The 24,925-nt window shown below is 34.0% G+C and overlaps 1 protein-coding gene across 2 annotated transcripts; it reads left to right on the forward strand.

The window, feature by feature from the left end:
• The first annotated feature begins 161 nt into the window (after positions 1–161).
• On the forward strand, positions 162–23,697 carry LOC115439993 (chitooligosaccharidolytic beta-N-acetylglucosaminidase). Of its 2 annotated transcripts, none has more exons than XM_030164102.2 (10): positions 162–350; positions 6,972–7,070; positions 7,825–8,034; positions 15,320–15,528; positions 16,317–16,650; positions 16,862–17,003; positions 17,420–17,605; positions 18,047–18,282; positions 20,825–21,060; positions 22,160–23,697. In XM_030164102.2, exons 2-10 carry the CDS (start codon positions 6,973–6,975, stop codon positions 22,339–22,341), a joined length of 1,833 nt encoding a protein of 610 aa, XP_030019962.1. In that variant the 5' UTR covers positions 162–350; position 6,972; the 3' UTR covers positions 22,342–23,697. The 2 variants fall into 2 exon arrangements, with proteins under 2 accessions (XP_030019962.1, XP_030019961.1); XM_030164101.2 differs by lacking the exon at positions 162–350 and adding an exon at positions 390–663.
• The last annotated feature ends 1,228 nt before the right edge of the window (positions 23,698–24,925 follow it).

Genomic DNA, 24,925 nt, shown 5'->3' on the forward strand with positions numbered 1-24,925 from the left:
CTAAACATGCAAAACTTACTCATATTATGGGCTATTATTTAAAGTTCAAGGTACTAGAAAGGTAACGTACGTATCAGCTAAGCAGCCGCGTTCGGCTAAAAGCGGATCTCCCGCCAAAACGCTCGGTAACCGCTAAGTGCCAGTTCAGTCGTCCAATCAGAACGGTTCGCGCCTTACGTACGTTGGCGCGCGTTTATCAAAAACGCGATAATGCTTCCGATGCGGCATTCACTGAATTATAACAAAATTACTTAAAACCATTAGCAAGCGACGAGCGAGGCGAAGTGCAGACCTCCTCCGCGTCGCGAGCACACCCTGCGTGCTAGCTGCTGCGTGCACAACGCGAAAAGGTTCGCGATAAAACATACAATAAATAAAAGGACAAAACGGCACCGGGCCGGTTTAGCTCCCGCGCCTTGTTTCAACTTTGAAACGATAAATAAAAACAAAAATTGTTGGCGCGGTCAACTTAAATCTTCATATTGTAAATAAGCAGTTTCGTTTCACTTGTAACGAAAATACCAATAAACATTTCGAAATACCGATCATGATACCAGTTGAGTGTAGTTTAAGTTAAGTTCAAATCTTGCCGAGTAGGAAAGTGAGTGCAGACTACCTGACTACACATCCTCGACCGTGAAGTTATTTGCCACTTTCATTCGAGTGAGTATCCGGTTCATTAACATAACGCGATAATCGCAGTTTTGCACGCAAACACCCCAAACCAGCTAGCAATCACTGCTAAATGCGTCTAGTTAGATTTTTTAATGTACTCGTACAAGTATGTCATTCCATTACAGCGGACAAGAAACAGCTAGATTATTAAACAACTGTACATACTTATTAACATTACTATATTCACGGTTGTTTTCCTGCATATTCTTAGTTTTTTTATTTAATGTTATTGTAGGTAATGTTAGATTAATGGAAAGATATGGTTATTTATGATTCTTGGTAAAGAAGTGAAGGATACTGCTCAAGTTGTATAAGTAAACAACAATAATAAAGAAACATAGTTATGATATTCAGTAAAGTTTTATAAAGTTTATTATTTATTTATGTTACAGTCGTGAGATTTTAAATGCTTCACAGACCTCATTTGTCAATCTGTTTTATCAGTGGTGACCTAAAGGCACTACATTATCATTATTGCGTTCAAACTACATATCAGTTAAAAATATAGCTTTCATATTATGTTTGAACATGAATTGTTATGTTTTTTATTTTATAAATATACTGATTACATATAAATATTCGTATATTCCTTATTCGAAGTCAATTTCAAAATAAATGAAATTGTAGTCACATGTAATATAATGTTTTTGAAGTCCCCGTAACATATACCTATAATATCTATATCATATTTTGGGAAGGAAATATACAAAATAAAAAAAAATGTATCTACCCCATTTTCTTTGATACCTATCTTTTGTATTCGGTGTAGGTAATATTATTAGTATAGTTTTTTAATAATCTACATGATTATATTGGTATTGTATTTTGATTTTAATAAAATTATTTACCTATTAATGGTGATACCCGCGGCTCCAAATTCTTTTTTTGGAACAAAAGTCCACCGTATGTAATAAAGCCTGTAATTTAATTTAGGACATGTCTATCTACGTACAATTTTTTATTCAAAACCGAAATGTGGTTTCAACTTACTTGTAACAAACATCACCAGCTTTCGTTTTATATTAAAGTAAGATTAACAAATAAGATATGTTGGCATTAACAATTTCACTAATTACTTACATAACACAAAAAGAAAATTACACAACTTCTTTCAAAAACTATGGATCAGAGACAGAAAAGTGACCCTTGTTTTACGTTCTAATATAATAAGGTATCATTTATAGTTTTTCTGATAATTTAGGTATCATTAAAGACGTGTCGCCAAAACCTCAAACGCACTCTACCATAAAATCCGTTAAATATTTTTATGTCATGTTAATTTTTAGCAATTGTTACTTGTTTCTATATATCGAATATACTTTGATGAGAAGTTTTTTTTGTGATATAATTAATAAATAATGATAATAATATTAGCCCTGTATTATGTACATACAGTCTCACTGCCGGGCACGGGCCTTATCTACTACTGAGAGGGATCAGGCCTTAGTCTACCACACTGGCCTAGTACGGATTGGTAGATTTCACACACCCTCAAAATTCCTGATATAATTACGAAAGATGAATAGAAATATAAAATATATTTTTTCGAATACCCAAATATTTATTTGGTGATAAAGGAGCTGTACTGAAATTAACGAAGTTTACGTAGAAAATTATAACAATAGATTTTCGTTAGATTTGTGTGAATGAACTCAAAAACTACTTTTTATATTATTTTATCTGTCAATACCGGTTGCAAAGTAAATCTACGGACCTGCAGTTAGTATAGTATAGTGATAAAAAAAATCTTTTTATCTACGAATTACTAACGTTATTTTTTACTTTCGGATTTTTTTTTTTATGTGGCACGGATAATATTGTATAATAGCTAATATTGGTGTAAACATAAATTTAAAACGAAGTTGCGGCTCGCATCCCTCGCCTATGCCATTATAATGACGGCCTACCTTGAGATGACGTCATACGTTGCATTTCTGAAGAAAACAATAAGATGAGGATGGTTATTGAATATGCAATAGATGTTCCAATTTAATATAAACGTGCATTATGATACACTGTTGCAAAATCATTTTATCTGTTTACAACTCTACAAGTAATGTAGAGTACATTAGTTTTTTTTATGAGAATTCAACATCAAATAAAAAAAAGTACTTGCCTGTATTACGTATCTAAAAAAAGGAAAAACAATATATATACTAAAACACATAATAGTATTTTTGTTAATATAATACTACGTAACAGTGTCGAAAGGTGAAATTTTCGGAAAGGAGCCCGACACAACATATAAGTACTATATAATATATACTAATAATATAATACTATATAATATGCACTCTTCGCAAATGCTACGTAAAGTGACTAATAATATAATAATAATATCAACCCTGTATTATATACTGTCCCACTGTTGGGCACGGGCCTCCTCTACTACTGAGAGGGATTAGGCCTTAGTCCACCACGCTGGCCTAGTCCGTATTGGTAGACTTCACACACCCTCAAAATTCCTATAGTGAACTTCTCAGGTTTCCTCGCAATGTGTACCTTCACCGTTAACGCAAGCGATTATTCACAAAGAATACAAACATATTTTTTTTTGAAAAATCAGAGGTGTGTGCCCTTGGGATTTGAACTACGCTTAGTGACTAAAGTAAAGTGACTAAAATGTTTCAATTAAAGGACATTGAGCTACCTTAGGTTGCAGTTCTTCAGTCTAAAAGTTTTATGCAGTTTTATTTTAGAAATATAATTGTCTATTACAAATTTCAATCAATATGAACCATGGAATTATTATGTACTACCGACTACGTATCAACTATTTCCTGTTAAACAATCATCTTGATATATCGAATAATATATTATATCACACTAGACATAATAAATTAAATATAAAAAAAAACAGCACAAAAAGTAACTTCCTTGAATCAAAACAATGGTTTGTCGTTTCCTTTTTTAGTTTTGTGTTGTCAATGTTTGTAGTTGTCACTATGTTCGTAGAAAAATAATTAGTAAATGGTGGTGTAATAATTATAATTTGTATATTGTGCATACAAAAAGATATTTAAATGTCATAAATCAATAGAACTATTTGATTGTATTTTTTTATAATTTTTAAACACAATTGTATACATTCTGAGTAATATTACAGTCAATATAAAGGTATTGTCACTTTTATCTATGAAACTGAACCTAAATTAAAGTAATAATATTTTTTTTGCATTTTCAGATAAAGACGATTAATTGCAATTAATGTGTGAATGTGCAAAATATTCAGTTAGAGGAGTTGGAGTTTTATAGTGTTTAATAAAAGGATTCACTAGGCCTGAAGATAGTTTTATCATAAATATAGTTTTTAATTATAGTAAATATTATAAAATTGGCATCAAACTATCATTTAGTCTCCATGGTCGCGAAAATTATTTTATATTTAGCAAAGCCTTTTACGTCGCAAATACTAAACAACTACAGGCCCGTTTCATCCTAGCACTTAAATTACTAAAATTAGGATAAATAAGTAGTTGTTGTATATTAAAGATTTAATAGTATAAAAAATATTGGAATATAGTTAAATACTCCCCTGGGCCCATGACATACATTTTTAATTAGTTTTTTGACATTTTTCCTTGCATAAAATAAGTATTAGTGCTATGCCTTCAATCTAACACTGATTGAATCAAAAATACAAAGAGATAAAACTCTGATTACAGATGTTTAATGCTGAAACCGTGTTTAGTGTTACTTCTTTAGCTTTTATTTGCGGTGTGTTTTATTAAATCAATAAAATGTTGTAATGTTATACTTTCCAGATGTTGCTTTGTTACCGTAAGTGTTCGTGCACACGTTTGAAATTTCATGGCTATAATAGGTTTAAATTTAGGATTAATGTCTTTAAATTCTTTTAATTCAAATTCTCTTCTTCAGCCTTTGAAAGTCCACTGTTGAACGTCATCTTTGTCAACATCCACAGCCTATAGAATCCCACTAAGTATAGGCTTTTCTCATACTATGCCACCTTTCTCCGTCTTGAGCCAGTCGCATCCAGGTTCGACTCGTGATCTTCACAATATGGTTGACACATTTGCTGCCAGGCGGCCAACTTTGCGCTTGCCCTGTTTTCGCCACCACTCAGTCCACACCTTACTCTACCTGTGTTCCCTTTGTCTAGCCACAATGCTTGCTGAACTCTGTTCCAGTCCCATGACGAAATCCTCAAAATCTCGAACTGCTGAGCATAGGCCTCTCTTAAAGATTTTTTAACAACCCGTCACAATCGGCCTGCATCTGAAGAGTTCTTTCAGTTCCTGTTTTATAATTAGTTTGAAAGCTATCATCGCAATCGATTGTTTGACAAAAAAACAGATAATAATAGTATATAGCTTAGTCAACAATTTAGTATTTTTTTTAATATAAATTCAACTGTGGGAAATATAGTACTATAGATGCTGTTAAAATTAACAACGTTTACCAGGCTTTTACAGAATAAAAAAGTAAGAATTTTGAATATTCCCAAATTAATTTAATTGGGCAAGAATATGGAGGATATCCTGAAATAACCTTTATCGCATATGTGTGCAAGCAAACATAAGGTCAATGTTAAGATATAATTAGTTATGTTGCTCTGGGTTTTTTGTTCTGCAATAAAATGAGGCAGATTATTTCCATTAGTAAAGTCGTATTGTTAAAATTTATCTGTTTTATTTTTTTTGTATGTAGATTTTTCCTCAAAATATAGTCTCAAAGTCCACATCCATATGCACAATTTACAATTTGCCTTTGAATACAATAAATGTAGAATTTAATATACCGAGAAGTTGTAAACTAAACATATTTTTAACCGACTTCAAAAAAAAGGAGGAGGTTATATTATACCGACTTCGTAAACGTAGCTGTGTCAATGAACTGAATTATTAATATTGTACATACAATATTACGCAACACAATAAAAATAATTTGAAGGCCTTGGCAAGCTTATGGCCAGACAAATCGTTCGAACATTACAATTCAATTGTATGAACGCGATTAAACGCGATTAAATTGATTTTGACACAGACCAAACATTGCGTGTTAGGAAATATCATACTTCCGTTGAGTTAAAATCTAGTTTCATTATTTTTATTACTGACTGCCAGGCCTTTTACAGTAGGACTGGACGAAACACACGCAAACCGGCCGTTTAACGCAACATGCACAATTCACATCCGATAATTAAATATTAATGACACTAAAACACAAGCATATCGCCGCTTTATGGCGTGTGAAATAGCCAATACTCCAAATACAAAAATAATGGGAGTTCCTGTAGGTAAATGTTGCGGTAGTAAGAGGTGTAATGGTATAGGAAATACCAGCCTCGTCATTATTCAAAGCTAGCTTCATTGCTAAGCTTAATAAACGAGATTTATGCGGATATCTATTCGGATATAATACGACCACATCTAATCTGATCTTCGCAATCCAATATAGGCCTTATTAATTGTAATCATGATTATTTTTTAGGAACATCCATGATGAAACATACATCAAACCGGTGACACCCGGTGACACTTTTCTTTTTTTTATGAAAAATTGGCACATGACATAATATCTCCTATTTTAAGCTAAGTTTTTTCTATGAACATATTTGTCTAGCTAGCTTTTGCTTGCTTTTCGTGATGAAGTCTTTCCAGGATAAACTTCTCGCTTTAAAATAGAGCCTATATTTTAAGTTCGACCTCTATAGGCTATTAACCGATATATTCATTCCATTTTTTGCAGTAGGTTTAGTGTGATGCGTGTACCAATAGACAGATAGGCAAAATTAAAAAAAAATGCTGATTTAATAATGATCCCCCACATTAGCTTTTCTTCAGTTAATAAAACACACAGACATTAGCCTGTTAGAATTTTATTATGTATTGATAACCTATGCAACATATTATTTACATTTTTTGCATGTTCACTAGCATGTAGACATCTGGTGGATAAAAAAATGTTTGGCTTTAATTACGGCCAAATATAAATTATAAATGAAGTCGTTCGGATTTAATAAGCGAATCGCTCTATGCATTTAAAGTTGAACAAAAACAATGACACATCTACGTATCCAAAAAAATATAATATGCAAAAAAGAAGACTCGTATACTAGGATTTAGGATGTCCTTGTTCAATAGTGAGCCTGATAAAAGAAAAACAGTCTCTTAGAAGTAGGTGCGATATTATTGGGCGACAATACTTTGCAAAAAGTTTAATACATATTTTTTTATTTATCAATGATATATTCGGGATCAAAATTAATATTTGGTGTATCGAAGATGAGTAACAGTATGGTTTTGCTAACTTGCTGTACGATTTTATTCAAGGATGGCGTACCGTTGGATTCTGTTGCTTACGGTGGCATTGCATATGGTCAAGAGCAATGAAGACAAGCCTGTGAACGATGTGATACCTCATATTTATGAGTAAGTTATTTTGGTATCTATATTTTTTTTTTCTATAATGATATAAGTATTTAATGTGAAATAGCTGTCGAAGTATCAGCTTTTAAAAAGGTAATCTCCAAGATATCGACAAGTATTATAATGATTAAATAACTGTAATATAATAAAATAAGTGGATATATAATTGGAATCAATGAAGTGAGTACCTGTATTCACATTTTTCCTGTTGTCTTTCAATAGTTTTATTTTTTATCTGCTCGATTTGGTTTTATATGTAGAGACAATAACCGATGGTTTATATAAGATTTATTTCCAAGAATAGCTAATAACAGTCTTTGTTTATTTCTGTTTATTAACTCGGCTTCATTTCCTTTGTATTCTACCAAGAATGCTCAATGTGTAATAATGGAGTCCCCTAATGTGTTTTTCGTTGAAACGTTACCACGTCGAGAGTTAAAAATAGCTCAGTCTGGGATAAAAAAAATGTTTATAAATAATACGTCATCTAAAATAATCATTATTTGTATGTTTGCTGCATCACATAATTTTTTGCCTTATTATCAACAAAGCTTGTCAAAAACAATGTGGAATATGACGCATAACTGGCCTCTTTCTATTTCTTACCGATGAAGATTTTAAATCAGTGATTAATGTAATTCTCTTGCGTAGGTTTAATATAAGGATGAGAGACGTAACTGGTTGGATGGTTATCGCCTCCAAGGTTTATTGTCACGTGTAATACAAAAGTATTCAAATTTACATATTTATTATTTAGACCTTCGTGGATGTACAAATGCGTGCCGGACCAAGGATGTGAGAGGACGGAGCACCCTCACCCGCTCGTCATGGGCAACATCACTGCACAGATGTTCGGGAGTCTAGACGTCTGCAGGACTGTTTGTGGTCGCTTCGGAGGACTCTGGCCACGGCCCGTCACTGCTGCCCTGAGCTCACAGACTGTTAGGATCCATCCTAATTATCTGAGGTAATTCTCTTATCCTATTTATTAACCTAGGTATGGTTTTAGTTCGTAAGTCCAGCAAGGTGTCATTGCAAAGCCTTAGGTACATAGTAAAGTGCGTATACCTCCTAGTTGGAAATTTTTATTGATGCCTAAAGAGGGCCGCGAACATTAACCCTCCTTTTCCTCACTACCCATCCCAAGAAGTTCCCATCCTTCCACAACTCTTCTTTCCTTAATTTCTTCTCCCACTCTCCACCGGACTCCTGCAGTCGCTAAGCCGTGGGATTCCAGTATCCCATTGTCAGGTTTCCTGGATGGTGGCAGCAGGGACGTCTACAGCTAAAAAATAAACATTATTTTCGGGTTAAAAGACATCGGAATCAGTGTATATTACTTGGTATTATGACTCTTAACATCTTATTGCGACGCGTTACGTTTTATTTGCCCTTACCAGCCAGCCCAAAATGGTTCTTTGGTTGGTGGTTTGGTCCTTGTGTGTTTTTTATTAATTTTATCTCTAATTTAATATGTCCGTACTTATACAACTGAATGAAATGTAATTTAGTAAAAAAAATATGACTTGTTTTGTCGTATCATTAGTGCAACTTTGTTCGCATGCGTGATAAAGCTTTTTTTTATGTTTTCGTGACGACCGCAGCGAATGCATCACAGTACTTTGTATCTAATTCAAAGTTTGGTTGATGTTTATGAGCAGGTAGAACGCAAGCGGTGTCTGATCTCGTTATTAGTTTCTATAAAAAATATACCAATAAGGTTCAGTGGTTTTTGCCGGTGGAAGGATATATTTTATTTCCGCCCAGTTAGGGACCACTGTACATAAGGTGTTAAAAGTTAAAACCCGCCATAATGGCCTACCTAAGTGTGCCTACCTGCGTATATCTGGATTCATCAGGCCGGCATAATTGCGTCCACTGCCGAGGGGTAATCATCTCTCGTCAGTCGACATTTGTTTGGACCCCACTGCACTTATGATTAGGTGCAGAGAGTTTACTTTGTTGTACGCGTAAAAAAAAATCTATTTTCATCTCGGAAAGAGAAATCACTAGTAGTGAATTATCCTAATTACATGTAAAATGCTATATTTTTATTTCCACGTGGGGAGACTAGGGTCAATTGGAACGATTTTGTGAAAACCTTTTTGTGTAACCGGTAATGGTCTCTAAAACTAAAGCTAAAATATACTTATTGCTATGAAATAACAGTAGTGATGCGAATTATACAATGTGCATAATTTTAATATATGTCGGGGTTAATCAAATCTGTATCAAGAGTTACCTGAAACATTGCCTTCTTCGAGTTCTAGGTATTGATTGATTCGTTTTATGAAATTGTAAAATATGTTTAACATAATAGAATGATATTTTTAATGTTATTTTCACGCTGATTACTTTTAATAGAACATAATATTTATTGACTTTTTATATACCTTCAAAATTTATAAAGATTTATTAATATCTAAATTTAGATATGAGATACAGGGAGTAATAACACGCGTTTCAATTACTCTGTTTCAGCTGTCCCCACAACCCTATTTTATTTATTTTATTAAATAATTTGATTTTGCTCGCGGCTTCGATCACGTGAAAGAGATATTACGTTTTCCAGTAGTTCCTGAAATTAGCGCGTCCAATCAAACAAACAAAGTCTCCAGCTTTATATAACAGTATAAATAGATTAAAAATCCATGGTTGTGTGTAAATATCTACTGCAATAAATTCTACTGAGATATTTCATGCTAATGACTGTCATCTGAGACGAAAATAATAAATATTTTGGAGCTATGCGAAATGGAATAATAATAAATTATGTACTTTACGTATTAAAAAATCAATACAAGCTCATAAAAATGCAAAACGTACTCATCAAACATCGAGCTATGGTCATCACATTCCAGCACCCAAGGCGCTCCATTCCTCCCTTGGAACCCCTTCACTATAACTAACTGTTTGCCAGATATTTGAATGTTTTCAAGTGACGTTCCATTTGACCCCAGTCTCCCCTATACTTAACTAAACAATATTTTCCCCGGTTTATAATTTACATGGAATTTGTGTTGCATTGACAAATATTGAAGCAAACTTTATGTATACAAAGCTAACGTAAACATAACGCCGCATTATTGAAATTTCTCTTACTTCCTTCGCGAAATTAAGATATAAACAGAAATGTATATCAATCAACAAGCAGTATTTGTTGCAACTAACCCAAAATCCATTAGCCTAGAGAGATAAGAGCTAACACGCGTGCGAACCGATAAGTCATTACTTTGTAAACTCTGCTAGTATTGGTTCGCGATAATTTAACCATTAGAGTATAATGAGTGTAGTAGGTCTATAGGACATGGGCCTGTTCATAGACCACAATGTACGCTGAACACATCAACTATCCGTTATTTTACTTGTTTACATAGTCCATACTATGCTTGTTTTTAAGAATCACTCATAAGACTATCGGTTTGTGTAATGTACAATAGAGTTATAAAAAATATCCACAAAACAAGAATGAACACCATAATATAAAGAATATGTGAAAATATACATTTAAAAAGTAAATAACAGAAATATTTAAGATCGCATCAAACCAACTCGCAATAATATTAACGCTATTCCAGTTCGCGTAACATATAATACCGATCGTTAATTTCTCGGTTGGCGCATAAAATATGAATGTGGTAGACAATAAATCTGTAACATTATCCTAGTTGGTATTTACGAGTGTAACGTTAATACGACATGCACTATTCATAGTGTTTATGTATTTTTAATGTATGGCCGTAGTGGACACAGCACAGGTGTCTCTCACTCGTCTGTCTATTCTTGGCTGGCTGTGACATGGTTTGCGTCACATCACGTGCTCACCGCGTCAACACTGTCGTCTGCACGTATTTAGAATGACTGGTGGATTGACCCCCTATATTTCTTAGCGTAATTTAGCGTGTCTGTTGCCGATATGTGGTACTGGAATCATGTTAATTTCATTATATCTGTCGTCGATAAAGCCCCTGTATTTCTTTTCTAAGTCTACAGAGTTCTGTAGCAGAATTGTGTTGAATGATAATTTTACTTTGTAGATATCCGTAATGATTATCTTTATGCACAATAGAAATAAGTTTCATAATTGTTTTTTTATCAAGTACCTCTATTTTTAACTATGGAGTTCATTGAACAACCTAATATAAATAATGGTAATGAGTAATTATTTTACTGTCGCCTTTGTGAGTCACGACTTTCTATTTGTAAAGTAAATTATATCCCTTGTCCTGCAACTTTACTATAGCTATTTGTATTACACGAACAACTCACGGCTTTACAATACTTATTGTGGGAACGAGAAACACACAATTTATGTGTTTATTATGTCGTATCATCAACTTGTTTTTAATGAACGTATTGCATAATGAGTTGGTGACTTTAGTCTGTATATCTGTTGACAGCGACAGCTTATGCATTTTCAGGTCTAACACTCATAGTTAACCCAATTTTTTAAGGTACAATATTTGATACACAGTACATATCGAGCCGACGTGTAGTAAAATTGACTGTCCAGTTTGTAACCCGTGCATTCAATTACAATCGAGTACTTTTTGAATTTCGGACCCTATAGATAAAGTTCTAGTGTATTCATTTAAATGGCTATAACGGATATACTTAGTTATGCAAGAGCAAATATTTCTTGACAACGATTATGGTATTACCTAGATCTTTCATATTTTGAGTAATGGAATAAAAAAGTTTCCTATTTCAGAAGAATCTATCTCTAAACATAGAGCTATGATTATATACTTAATGAAGAAAAAAATATATTTAATAAACAAAAGTAAAAAATCTAGACACCGCTATACCCTACTTAATACATTCGTCTAGAACTTTAGACCCAGTTATATTAAAAATCATAGAGCACACTTTTGCCAACAATGCGGCGCCATGCAACTTTCGACTTTTGGCTTGTCTAACGGTATGTTATTAATATTCTTCGTTGAATGGCATCAGAGTTCGCAAACCGTTTAAAAATTAATTATGCTGGTGCATTTATTATTTCTATGCTACTAACAGTTGTAGCTTTACATTTGTTAATTACTAACTATTACAACCTTATTGCCACGTAGTAGTTTAGTTCTGCCTCGATTTCATATTTGTTGTCTTCGAAGTCATTGTCCAGGCTAGGAAATAGTTTAATGACAACTAACCCGGTTCTTAAAGGTTCCTTGACTATGTTTCTAACGTTTTACATTGTAGTAAAATTTATTGTTAAAACAGAATTATGAACGTCATTATTTCAAATTAAATCTATAAATTTCAAAAACAAATTCACTTTTCCGCTCGCGCTAACGCCCATTACATTTCACAATGGTGACATTTTTATTAGAACAACATGCTTTTTATTTATAGTAGCCTAAATTTAATGTTTTACGTAGAAATGACGTCTACGTATACGTAAAACATACAATGCTAAGGTTTTGATTGTGAGATGTTAAAAAATAAGAATAGACAAATTGAGGAAGAGAGTTGCGTTTAGTGTTATTACAGTTTAATAAAGTACTTTGTTTTGTTTCCAGAATAATGCGAATATAAAATCGCATTGTTTATTGACAGGAAAATGCCGAGGTTGTGGGCGATTAGCTGGATGCTAATTTGATCTGACGGATTTAGAAAATTACTGTTTAGCCTTTGGATATATTATTAGCGTCTGTTAAGAATCTGACAATAATGATTGGTTGGGTTACGAAGCTCCCAGCTTAAGTAGACAAATAATTCTAGGGAGAATATTGTATTATTTGGACAGCCACAGTACTGACTTTTTCTTTTAATGCTTTGAATGACAAGACGAGCTTACCTTTCGCTTGATGGTTAGCGATACGACCGCCCATAAACAGTAGAAACACCATCCAACATCTTGAACTACAAAGTATTGTTTGGCATTCCAATGCGCTCGCCATCCCGAGACGTGAGATGTTAAATTTCATTATGTCCAGCAGTTACATTGGCTACAATGTCCTTCAAATCGGAACACATCAAAGAATACATACAATTAGGGCATAAGTTTAAGGAATACAATCTAGTCTTAATGTTATTTCGTGCTTAAGTATTCTTTATAATGATTGTGTTCTGTGTTATGCCTTTTGTTAAATAATAAAAAAAAAGAAATAGACATAGCGGTGGTACCGACCCAGGCGGCCTCTCACATATGAGAGACCTACCACCAGTTAAGACTACAGACAGGTACACGGTATAGGCGGAAAAGATATAATGCCGTATGGATTTATGAATGATCAATGTAAACTTTGGTTCCTATGTTCATATAAATAAATAGGTGACTAGGAAGGTTAAAGTAGGTATAAATAAAATTTACAGAGTCATAAATACCCGTAATGTTAACATTATCCTATTTTTGATTTGCTCACTGTATTGTAGTTTGCTTCATTTGTTTTAGTTGCCAATATTTGTTTAATACCTCTTGGAAATGATTGCGACAGAGTTTACATTTGATTTATGTTGCGATGTCTTTTATTTACGGATCATTATTTAAAGATTATCATACAAGATTTTAGTGCTTGGTTTAAGGTAAAATTAAGATATGTTCTTCGTTTCAACATAGATTCTCAATATCTAAAACAGGATTACTATATAATATATGTATTGCCAAGGTCGACACGCATCGCAGAGTAGACAAGATCTTTGCTCATTTATACTGTAGTGTCATAGAATAATGACTAAGGTATTTTAGTAGCTATAACCTATATTATTTACATCTTTACAGACATGTTGCACTTAATTAAAGAAGAAACACCAACAAAAAGAACCTTCTATTCCAGTAGATTTTGAGTTGAGGCGGTGGTGTAGATTCTGAACGTGTTGGTTTGTGCAAAATCTATCTAAAAAGACATTTATTGTAATGTCCTAAGTATTACCTGTGCTGATATAAATGTTTTATACACTAAAATTTGTTTCGAGAATGATTGTTATGGAATCGACACTCTCTAATAGTGACTGATGCCAATTATACTTGCTATTCCTGATGTGGATTATTTAAGACATATTGTAGAGTGTGGTCAAGATTATGAGAGTGATGGTGGATATATTTACAATTATTTTTTTGCCAAGACCACCAACAAAGCTGTTTTATACAGCCATCCTACGTAAAAACAATTTATTGCTATATATTTTTTATCGAACCTCCTAATCTGAATTGTAATATTATGTTTTTCTAATCTTCAAGTCATATCTTATCGTATGCGTTTCATAATTGTCTAATAAAAGTATTCTGGTAACGATAGAGACAATGATTGAAATGTTGATCATATCAATTGACTCATACATTGTTCAATTTAACTCTAAGCGACGGTAAAAAATCTCAGACATGACTTAACATTGCTCTATGCTATTATTTTGTTCACGACTTTATTACTCGAGTAGAGCATTTTTTTTAGAATATTACGAAATCAGACTAAAATAGGAATACTAAGAATTGTATTCTTAATTTGAGGTAAAATTGGAACGGACTTGTTACAATTATAATTTATTAGTAAAGATGGACATGGAAGATATTTCATGTTGTATTTAATGAAACTGAATCTATATCTTGTCTCTTTTAATCATATGTAAAATATCAAAAGTTTGGAAATGATGTGCTCACTGTTCACAAATAAATAGATTCTGAAGATTTTACGTAGGAAGTAAACATAAATGTTGGTGACCAATACCGGTCATCGTTAGCATACTACTTTTCACTATTATTATGAGGTGAATGACACCACAAATAATAACGGAACTTCAACCTACGATCCTCACTTTGACATTCGACAAAATGGTTTCCGGATAACTTACGTACTATTTGTTAGCATATTTTAACATGTCGCTTAATATAGATTTTATTTTAACTTGTTCGAATTTTAAATGCCAACATGCAGTGCATCGAACTCAGAAGGATCGAAATGAACCGCTCTATAATAACTTATGTATCTATATTTCTGAGTATACCTACGCGGTTATATTTAGTCTGCTTTTGCGAAAGGACAAATATGAAGTCGCTTAATATTTATGGCAGATATAATATCATCAATGCCTACTTAGGGTTTTTTTCCGTATATTATAGTATTTAAAATAAGGCATTATTCAAAACCAAAAAATTTCAAATTTTAATAACGAGTTAAGTTATTAGAACAATTGTGCCAATATATAAAAAGTATTTACAGTTTCATATTGCATTCCTATAGAAATGCTAAGTATCTTTCAATACAATAAAAAAATCATTCAAAACTTGCTCAGAATCACATTTGAATTTCTAGGTTCGACTTAGTGGATGTGCCAGCAGAGTCTCGCGATCTCCTCGTTCAAATGACGAAGCTTGTTGGAGACAACCTGCTCGCCGAATGCGGAGGCAACGTCACCGAGATTGTAGAGACGCCTATCGTCGTCTACATCTCAGTGAAGACTGCTGTCACCTCGCTTGTTTGGGACACTGACGAGCACTACATGCTTGATGTTCAGACCAAAGGTAGGTTGTAGGGAGGTTTAAGACGCCTATAGTTTATTCTTCATCATATCAGCTGTAGAGATAGATAAAAACGTATCGCAATTAATTTATCCGTTATGGAAAATCAAAATAAGTCTTTAAATAGATCTTCCATCAAATCTAGTGGTAGGTAAGCAGTTAGTCGTAAAAACTAAGTTAAAACTCATCTTCAACATGCTTGAAAAACTGTTTACGCAGAGTTACTCCAATGGCCATAGGTGGACGGAAGTAGACGGTTAGATAATCCATGTTACATGGCCTTCCTCAAGACTACTAATCACCTTATTCCACATGTAGATTATTCTCATCTAGTAGAATTAAAGTAAGCCTGGCTAACGACAATAACAGTAATTCTTTATGATGTAAATAATGGCAGAATTACAGCGGTTAATCACCATGACGATATTTGGGCAAACAACCGACCTACTATGATAATCATCCGGCCAAAATTACGAGTGGAAAATAAAAAAAATAATACCAGTATCTGTATTACGTCGAGTATAATACCTTTGAACATATTTAAAAAAGTAGATTTTAAAATATAATACGTGGCATCTTTTCATACCACTAGTCGGAACTGAAAATACACTGAAAGTAATTTATAAGGGGTCATTGAAATTTGGTAGATATTTACTAATACTTAGTATTCCTTTGCTAATGATAAAGCTATCTATTCATAAATTATTAATGAACTTACTTGACTACAAATTAAAAGGAATATTCAAAAGTATGACGCAAAACCGTTTGATAATTGTTTTACCAAATTTCAGAGGAAGAAATAGCTGTCCACGTGGTTGCAGATACGGTATTCGGAGCTCGTCACGCATTCGAAACATTTACTCAGCTAGCTTCCCCCGAAAGATTAGACGATGGAGAAGGGAATAGATGTGGTCTCCGCCTGGTGTCGGGAGCTAAAATTCGCGACCGACCAGTGTACAAGCATAGAGGTTTTGTCATGGATAGTTCTAGACACTTCATACCCATGGCGGATATTAAGAGGACGATAGATGGGCTTGCAGCTACTAAAATGAATGTTTTCCATTGGCACGTGACTGATTCCCACAGCTTCCCGTTGGAGTCAAGTAGAGTGCCACAGTTTACGAGGTGATTTTTTTTATATAGAATTCAATGATGTTTTCATACGATCGGTGGGCGTATTTCTCCTATAATTGTCATAAAAATTGTATTATATTTCATTAGATAATAATATGATAGCAAAATGCATGCATATACACACACAATATTATCGTATCACACAGAACAAAAAATTGAAAATGAATGTATGTAGGTTTGATATTGATTTATACATTTTCAGATACGGTGCTTACTCTGCAAAGGAGATATACACGACGGAAGAAGTAAGAGAATTGATCGAATACGCCAAAGTTCGAGGAGTCCGCGTAGTCATAGAAATTGATGCGCCTGCGCATGCCGGCAACGGCTGGCAATGGGGCAAGGTAATATTTTTATCAAAGCATATTCAATGTACGATAAAACTTAATGCAAAATCGCAGTATTCATTTACTTGCAAAAACAGTTCTATTATTCGGATCTGAAAATTAGGTACACGACTAACAAAGAAACATAATCAAGAAGTAAGTGCTTACTATTTGTTAAAACTTAAGAATTCTTTTTCTAGTTTAGTCATAATATTTTTTTACTAAGTATCAACCCGGAATCTGTAATTGTGCTTGATAATGAGAAATAGGTTTCCATCTTATTAACGGTACCTGGCATAGCTGACGAAAAGTGGATTTGATAGCATCTTTGGGAACAGGGAAAAAGCCCTGATTGTTAATCGCGTATCAATGCTAGGAATCATTTAAAATCTACATTGTCATCAGACACTTACTTTGTCACGTTCTGATTCCAGGAGTATGGGTTTGGTGACCTAGCGGTGTGTGTTAACGTTTACCCATGGCGTCCGTACTGCATTGAACCTCCGTGTGGACAGCTGAATCCCGCCAACCCGGCCATGTACCGCGTCCTGCGGGACCTCTATCGGGACATCGCTGAGACCATGACAAAGCCGCCGCTGCTGCATATGGGAGGAGACGAGGTAGGTCCCACAGGAATTTGGTTCAAATTACTTTTTTTCTTTTACAATGCGGCATCGTGACTCCGCTGTACCTGATGATAAGTGTAATGGCATCTAAAACGATCAGTATCGATTGGTGAGTAAAGATTATCCCTGGCGAGACGGCACAATTATGCCGGCCTGTATAGAATGTTATATGTATTTGAAGCTTAGTTTGTAAGCGGTGTTTTAGGTTACCTTATTAGGATTATAAGTTATAACTGTAATGATTAATTTTTTTGTAATATGTCAAGGTGGATTATAAGACGAAGATACGTTCTTGATTTTTGTTAATCTTGTTTTATTATTAGCAAACCTGTTGAGGTCATCATCCATGATTCTATAGATATCATTGACGCATTACCTGATTATAACTTTTGAGATAAACAAAAGTTAATAACAATTTCTGCTTGTGTACCTTAGGTATTCCTAAACTGCTGGAACTCTAGCGAAGAGATAGTGACGTACATGAAGAATAAGGGCTGGGATACGACCGACGAAGGTTTCCTGAAGCTATGGGGCGAGTTCCATGAGAAGGCTCTTCAGATTTGGGACGAGGAGGTCCACGCCGCCGGTGCTGGCGATCCGCAACCCGTGATGTTGTGGTCTTCAGAGTTGACGCAACCACAGAGGATACAGCGGTTCTTGGACAAGAACAGGTAATTTATTAGAAATTTAAAAATGTTTGGGTTTGTCACATTTTTATTACTTCATTTCGTTTTGTGTGTCCCTTTGCAAATTTTCTAATATTTTTTCGAAGCCAAAATTTTTTATAAGTTTTTGGCTTTTAAAACACTTTATATAGGGAACTTTGCTGTACTTTTCTGTCGACTGCTTTGTTCGGCAAATTTTTTTCAATCGTTTTTAATACCAACAAGTTCCTGTTAATTTAATTTTCTATTACATAAAAATAATCCATATTTTTACCAAACAAATAGTTAACTAAAATTTTATACATCTTACTAAAGCGGCTTTTACTCATCTATTTAAATAAGTAGATACTTAAGTAAATAAAAACTTTTATTACCAGAAAAATAGATCTTAGAAGACAAGTAGGTACTTATATCCAAATATACTTGTATCTTAATAATACCAATTATACTTGAATTTAATTGCTGTAATTTAAATGTGTAAATATGAATATTTTATTCATATATTTCATAATACCATCTATGGATGCAGGTGGTGAGCTGAGGGTCATACCTCATAAATTACTAGTAGTGGGAATACAACTCAAAAACATAATTACCGTGAAGGATATCCTTAATTACATAAGTGTTTAGAAATAATAACGTAGTTATTCTTAATTTACATAACATTCAAATATATGTTGTAAAATCTAGTTTTATGAAGAATTTCCATAAAAGGTTTAATAACACGATCACCTAAAAAATAACAATTAAAATTTGTGAAAAAATGTAATTTAACTTTGTCAATTTCGCGTTACTTAATTTGTCACCTTCATTGTTACACCTACCTTCTGAAAACAATCAGTTTTCTTTAACCACAATTAATAAACCTACTATTGTATGTAGTAGGTACATTTCAAAACCATACATAAATAAAATATAAAAGGTAATCTTGATGTTGCAAAGGTCGATTAAGAAGAAGTGTTTATCACTTTACAAATACACATGAAAGAATTAACAGAACACGACAATCTGTAAACAAAGATCATGTTCCGATAGTTTTATCGACAGAAGTTAGAGAATATCGACGGCAATGACCTTCATAGAAGTATTTCTGTGTGGAATGTTGACTCAATAATCAGTTATACTTTGATTACTTAGGTGGCGTAGTTGTAATGCGTATTCGGTACGAGTATGACTACGCTCAGGGCCTGAGTACGAATCCCAGGTTGGGCTAAATTAATTAGGACAGGATTTTTCCATTTTAAAAATTACTCAGTCACAGCTCGGAGTCAGGAAGTTGGCGATCACACAGCCGTAGGTCCTGCGCATGATCTCTGTCCGGTCATAACAGATTGCTGTCCTCCCGGACTATGAGATTGACAGAGTAAAAGAGAGTGTACCTATGTATTAAGCACACTCTTGTGCACTATAATATCTCCTGCGTACCTGGTTGATCTCTGTTAAGATTGGCCTCCGTGGCCGAAATTTGGCCTAGAGGAATTTATTCACAATATTTTGTTGAAACATGATGTTTTATAAAATAAAAAAAAATGTAGATACAGCAAGGTTAATTGCAATGCATCTAATAATAATAAAAGTGCTGTCTAAATATAATGTCACCTAAAATATTATTAGTTCCGTTCCTGAACGATCGCCAGAGTTATGACTGCCTTACTGCACAGGGCGACGTGGTAGTATGTAATGTACTACAGCCGCTACCTATAATTATCGTCATTATGTTGCTAACTTTATCTCCACTCGTAATTAACTCTACACCAGTCATAACTGAGTGTTACTAATGAGGCCTGTTTATCATAACAATTAAATATAACAGGTATTAATAAATAACAAACGATAACAGTCACGAAAAACAATAAAACAGTTCCAGTTCCACAGGATGGGCAAAGGTTCCTTTGCAGACTGTCAAACTTCTCTATATTCTTGCTTATGACGTTTTCACAAGTAAGAAAGAGATGCCATCAATTACCGGTGTTACAGTCCGTTCCATTCCGTTATGAAACAACTGCGTAACAAGCTTCGCTCTAGTCTTACATGCGACATTTCTATTAGTAAAAAAGAAATAATTATGTTTCCAATAACAACGTGTTAACTACTTTTTTAGTATTATGGTAACAGGTTTTAATGGTCACTATATTCTGTGGAGTCAATACTTATTATTTTGTAACAGAGTTTTGGAACTGTTATTTTAGTGTCACTGGAATAGGTTTAACAAGTATCTAATTTTGCATGTTAGGAATCACGCCTTCTGAGCATATCTACCATAGGAATAGTACGTATGTTGTCCTTGATGTTGTCAGTAATTACACCGTAGTGATAACATACTTTTTATCAGTAATATGGCATAAATCGGTATTTATGCCAACTGACCTTAATATGAGACATGCCAGAATGAATAGCTGTAATTTTTCTTTCTGACCGATTGTCACTATCAGACAAAGAGAATCGTAATATATATGGAAACTATCAGAATTTAAGTTAGTTAGTAAACAAATATAACTAATATTTTCCCTCCAACTTACTGATTGGTTCTCTCCAAAAATACTTTCAGATACATCATCGAAGTGTGGGAAGTCATCACCAGTCCGTTACTATCCCAGCTCCTCAGACTGGGGTACCGCGTGGTATCAGTACCGAAAGACATCTGGTACCTAGACCACGGTACCTGGGGCGTCACCAAGTACTCCAACTGGAGGAGGATGTACTCCCACAAGCTGCCAACGGAGGACGGCGTGATTGGAGGAGAAGTTGCCATGTGGACTGAATACTGTGATTCGCAAGTACTAGGTGAGGTTTTTGAGCAAGTCATAGACAAAATACATATAGACAACAGTGGCGAAGAGTAAAATTTTCTGAAAGGTAAGCTGACACAACAGATCGGTTCTTACTAATATGAATAAATGTAGTCTGACATATACATAAATTTGAAAAGTTAAAATCGGGTTATATGGCTACTTCACCACTGATAGACCAAAAGTACTTAAATATACACCATGTATATAGACAATAGGGTACATATAAGCCGCTGCTTACCATAAAACTTTTTATGTAGGCAGCACCTTTGCTGTGCCCGTGGCATTGCCGACGTCCACGGGCGACATTGATCACCATTCATCACCACCCACCATCAGGCATGCCGTTAGCCCGTTGCCCTTGGGACGAAATAAAAAAACTTGTTATGGAAATGTCTTTTTCCTTAGGAAAAGATAAATATTGTGCCTCAATTAGACGGACAAAATTCTTGCAACCGCCCATGGAATTCTTAAATTCTTGAAAGGACATAAAAAAATGTCCCATCTATACCCGCTTCTAAAGTCCCTATAACACTATATTTACTGATCAATAGCGCCACCTGTAGCCTTTATAATATTAAACCAGGATATCTATGTTCATAGTGCCATCTGTAGTCTATACCTATATAAATCCGTGTGCGAAATTTTATCCAAATCCGTTCAGCGATTTCAGCTTTTAGAAACATAAAAATATCCAAAATTTTTCACAAACATTCGCATTTATATTAGCAAGATAAGAAATAAGCATCGATATATGTACTACGTACTAGATTTGGCGTTCCGAACATTCACTATGTTCAACTAAATTGAACTGTAATCCATTCAAACTGACTAGTATGGTCAATATTGACAGCTTGTGGTTGTGTACGGAGGGGTGCTCATGGGGTAAACCAGGATTTGAATAAAAAATATTAGTCAAATAAGTAAAATTATTTGTTGTTCAAGTCAATAAATAGGTTATAACAGTGACGTTTCGGTTGCCATGTTAGTTCAGATTTTGAACAAATAGTTTATATTGACGTTCGTCTATAGAATATACGTTAATAAGAATTACTATTAACAACAGCTAACATTCTTTAACATAACTGTCGCAGACACGCGCGTGTGGCCGCGGACTGCCGCAGTGGGCGAGCGGTTATGGGCCAACCCCAACACGGACGTGTACTCGGCCGAGCCGCGCCTGCAGCGGCACCGCGCGCGCCTCATCGCGCGGGGCATCAAACCCGACGCCATGGCGCCCGCCTGGTGCGAGCAACACGAGTCGCGCTGTTATTGATACTTCAAAACCAAAACTGATTTCTTCACGGCCTTTAATATACGATCCCAAAACTTCGGACAAGAATGACATTGACGCGTAATTATTAATTAACTTGTCAATAAAACTTAACCTCGTATGTCTTAGCGTGTAAGTGTCAGTACTTTGTAATTCAAAGTTCTGTACGCTGTTGCTACTGTTTACGGGCGATTGTATGGTTTAACATCAGGCAAACGGCGAGCTAATCTCGTCATTTAACTGTGTTAAAAGAACATATATAAAAGAACATATCGATGCGACAGTTGAAACACTTGAAACACAATCGTCTTAAGCGACAATATTTCGGAATAATTGAAATAAGGTTTAAAAGGCGCAGAAATAAACACTGATTTCAAATAAATGTATAACTTTATCGCATAAAAAGTCGGTCAAATCAATTAGCCTTACAACTATCGATATTATGAAAAGGTCCAGTGTTCTGTGTCAATCGATCCGTAGTGATTGGGTGCGTTTACTGATATCGTTCGTAAGTCGTTTGTTTTTCATCTATTTATTGCCGCAATATAGATAGTAGCAATTGACGTGATATCCTTGGCCTTAATGATTGTTACTGTTTTCTATTTATGTTTACTGTCAACAGCAATATCGGCAAGCGAGGTGAATTTCATTCCTATATTTATAACAACTCTATTATAATAATCTTTTTATCCCAACCAAATATAATCAATATTAAATATACCTACTTCATCCATACCTAATGCATAATCGTTATAAAATATTTTACCACTATTTCATTAAAACAATACTTATTTCAATAGCAAAACTATCATAATATGAATAACACGTAAATGTATAATGTTTTTGGTAAATATAAACTTAAAAATACATTGATCTCAACATTTAAACATGACAGACACGGTAAAGTGCTAAGTTTTGCATAATAATGTTTCTAGTGAACAAATCGTTATAAATTACAGTCATGTAATGAACAATTTGGTTTATTTTATTATGTTATTTGATGAAAGTTAATTAAAATTGGTTTTAAAGCCTCTAAATATTTCTAGATTGTTATTTGTAGTCTGATGATTGTGTTATAGCATAGTTATTGAATCAATAAAAATGCTTACAAGCATAATATAAGGAACACTTCCACTGCTAATACGATTATACAATTAACTATAAGACTAAAGTTTTAAAACCGCCTGAAGTATTGAATTCTTCAATGTTTTTATAGTTCAGTAAATCAACGATCATTGTGTTAATATGACCGAATATAAAATTTAATTATTTAATTATATGCCCTGTATATCAAACTATTGGTTACATATTATCAAAATATAATTATAAATGTTATACAAATAAAGGTGCTATTTAAACTTTTTGTGTTTTCTTATGTTTTTTTTCCTTTTTCGAAAATTACCTATTTTGCCTTATACGGCTTGGAAGCTGTCTACAAATGAGCTGCTCTTGGAAGCAAAGGAAGACAGTCAGTATTTTCTCAGATGTACAATTTTATAATTCTCGGTTAAATATTTTTTCACATTTTTATAACAAAAGGTCAAATTATTTAATAGTAAGTAAGTGATGACGGATATCCTACATGAACACCTGTAATAGATACAAGGGATATGAAAAAAAGAAAAGATTGGGGAACAAAAGTGCTTATAAAATTTAAGTGTCCGACTCATTGCACCAAAAATAATATTAAAATTGATACTTCACTTGAATTGGCCAATTTACATTTGACTTCCGTTTTCAATAAACGACCCCAATCTCAAACTTTAATCCGATTCTGAGGATGAACCAATAAAAATAACCCGTTTGTAAGCATGTCAAAAAAATCTATGTTCTGATTGGTTCATTTTTGAGATAGATCGATCGATTTGAATAATTTATTGAAAACGGCGGATAGACACAAATAGATCTAATGTATCCTGGAAGAATTGCCATATAGTGAAGTAAATTAAAAATCTCACTCACCTTACAAGTTGTTAGTTTATTTTGTACTAGCTTCCGCTCGCAGCTTCGCCCGCGTGGATTTCGGACTTCAAAAATGGAGCCGGTCGCGAACGTTCGAGAATGTTCGTTTTACGAAGCTACTCGCTAGGTGATTCGCTAGCCTCTAGGTGCCAAGCAAGCCGCCTGCCTGTGCGTTCGCGACCTTATATATATACAAAAATAATCCTTATAGCATGATTCAGTATTCACGCATGATGGCTTATTATTAGCGTATTTCATGTATAACTTTGGTGTTTCTATACCGATTTCTATGATTCTTTTTTATGGAATATTTAATAATGTTTACTTTTTTAATTAGGGGATGACTGAGAGTGTTATAAACGTAACAGTAGACAAATATAATGAGAAAGCTTCGAACTGCTAAGCTATCGGGAGTTACACGTGTTATTGTGAGTCAACCATAAAAGATAGACATATGCTGTCGTGGGATATTTTTACATAATTTTAAGGAGAACATTTCCGTCATACATGATTTCTGTGTAGCTTTAACCATTAAGGTTGCACACGCGACGGAAGCTTAAAAATGCAGTAACTTCTCCCGTTTTCCCAACATTTCCCTTCACTGCTCTGCTCCTATTAATTGTAG

This window comes from Manduca sexta, chromosome 15, assembly GCF_014839805.1.
Source record: "Manduca sexta isolate Smith_Timp_Sample1 chromosome 15, JHU_Msex_v1.0, whole genome shotgun sequence".
NCBI classification, from domain to species: domain Eukaryota; kingdom Metazoa; phylum Arthropoda; class Insecta; order Lepidoptera; family Sphingidae; genus Manduca; species Manduca sexta.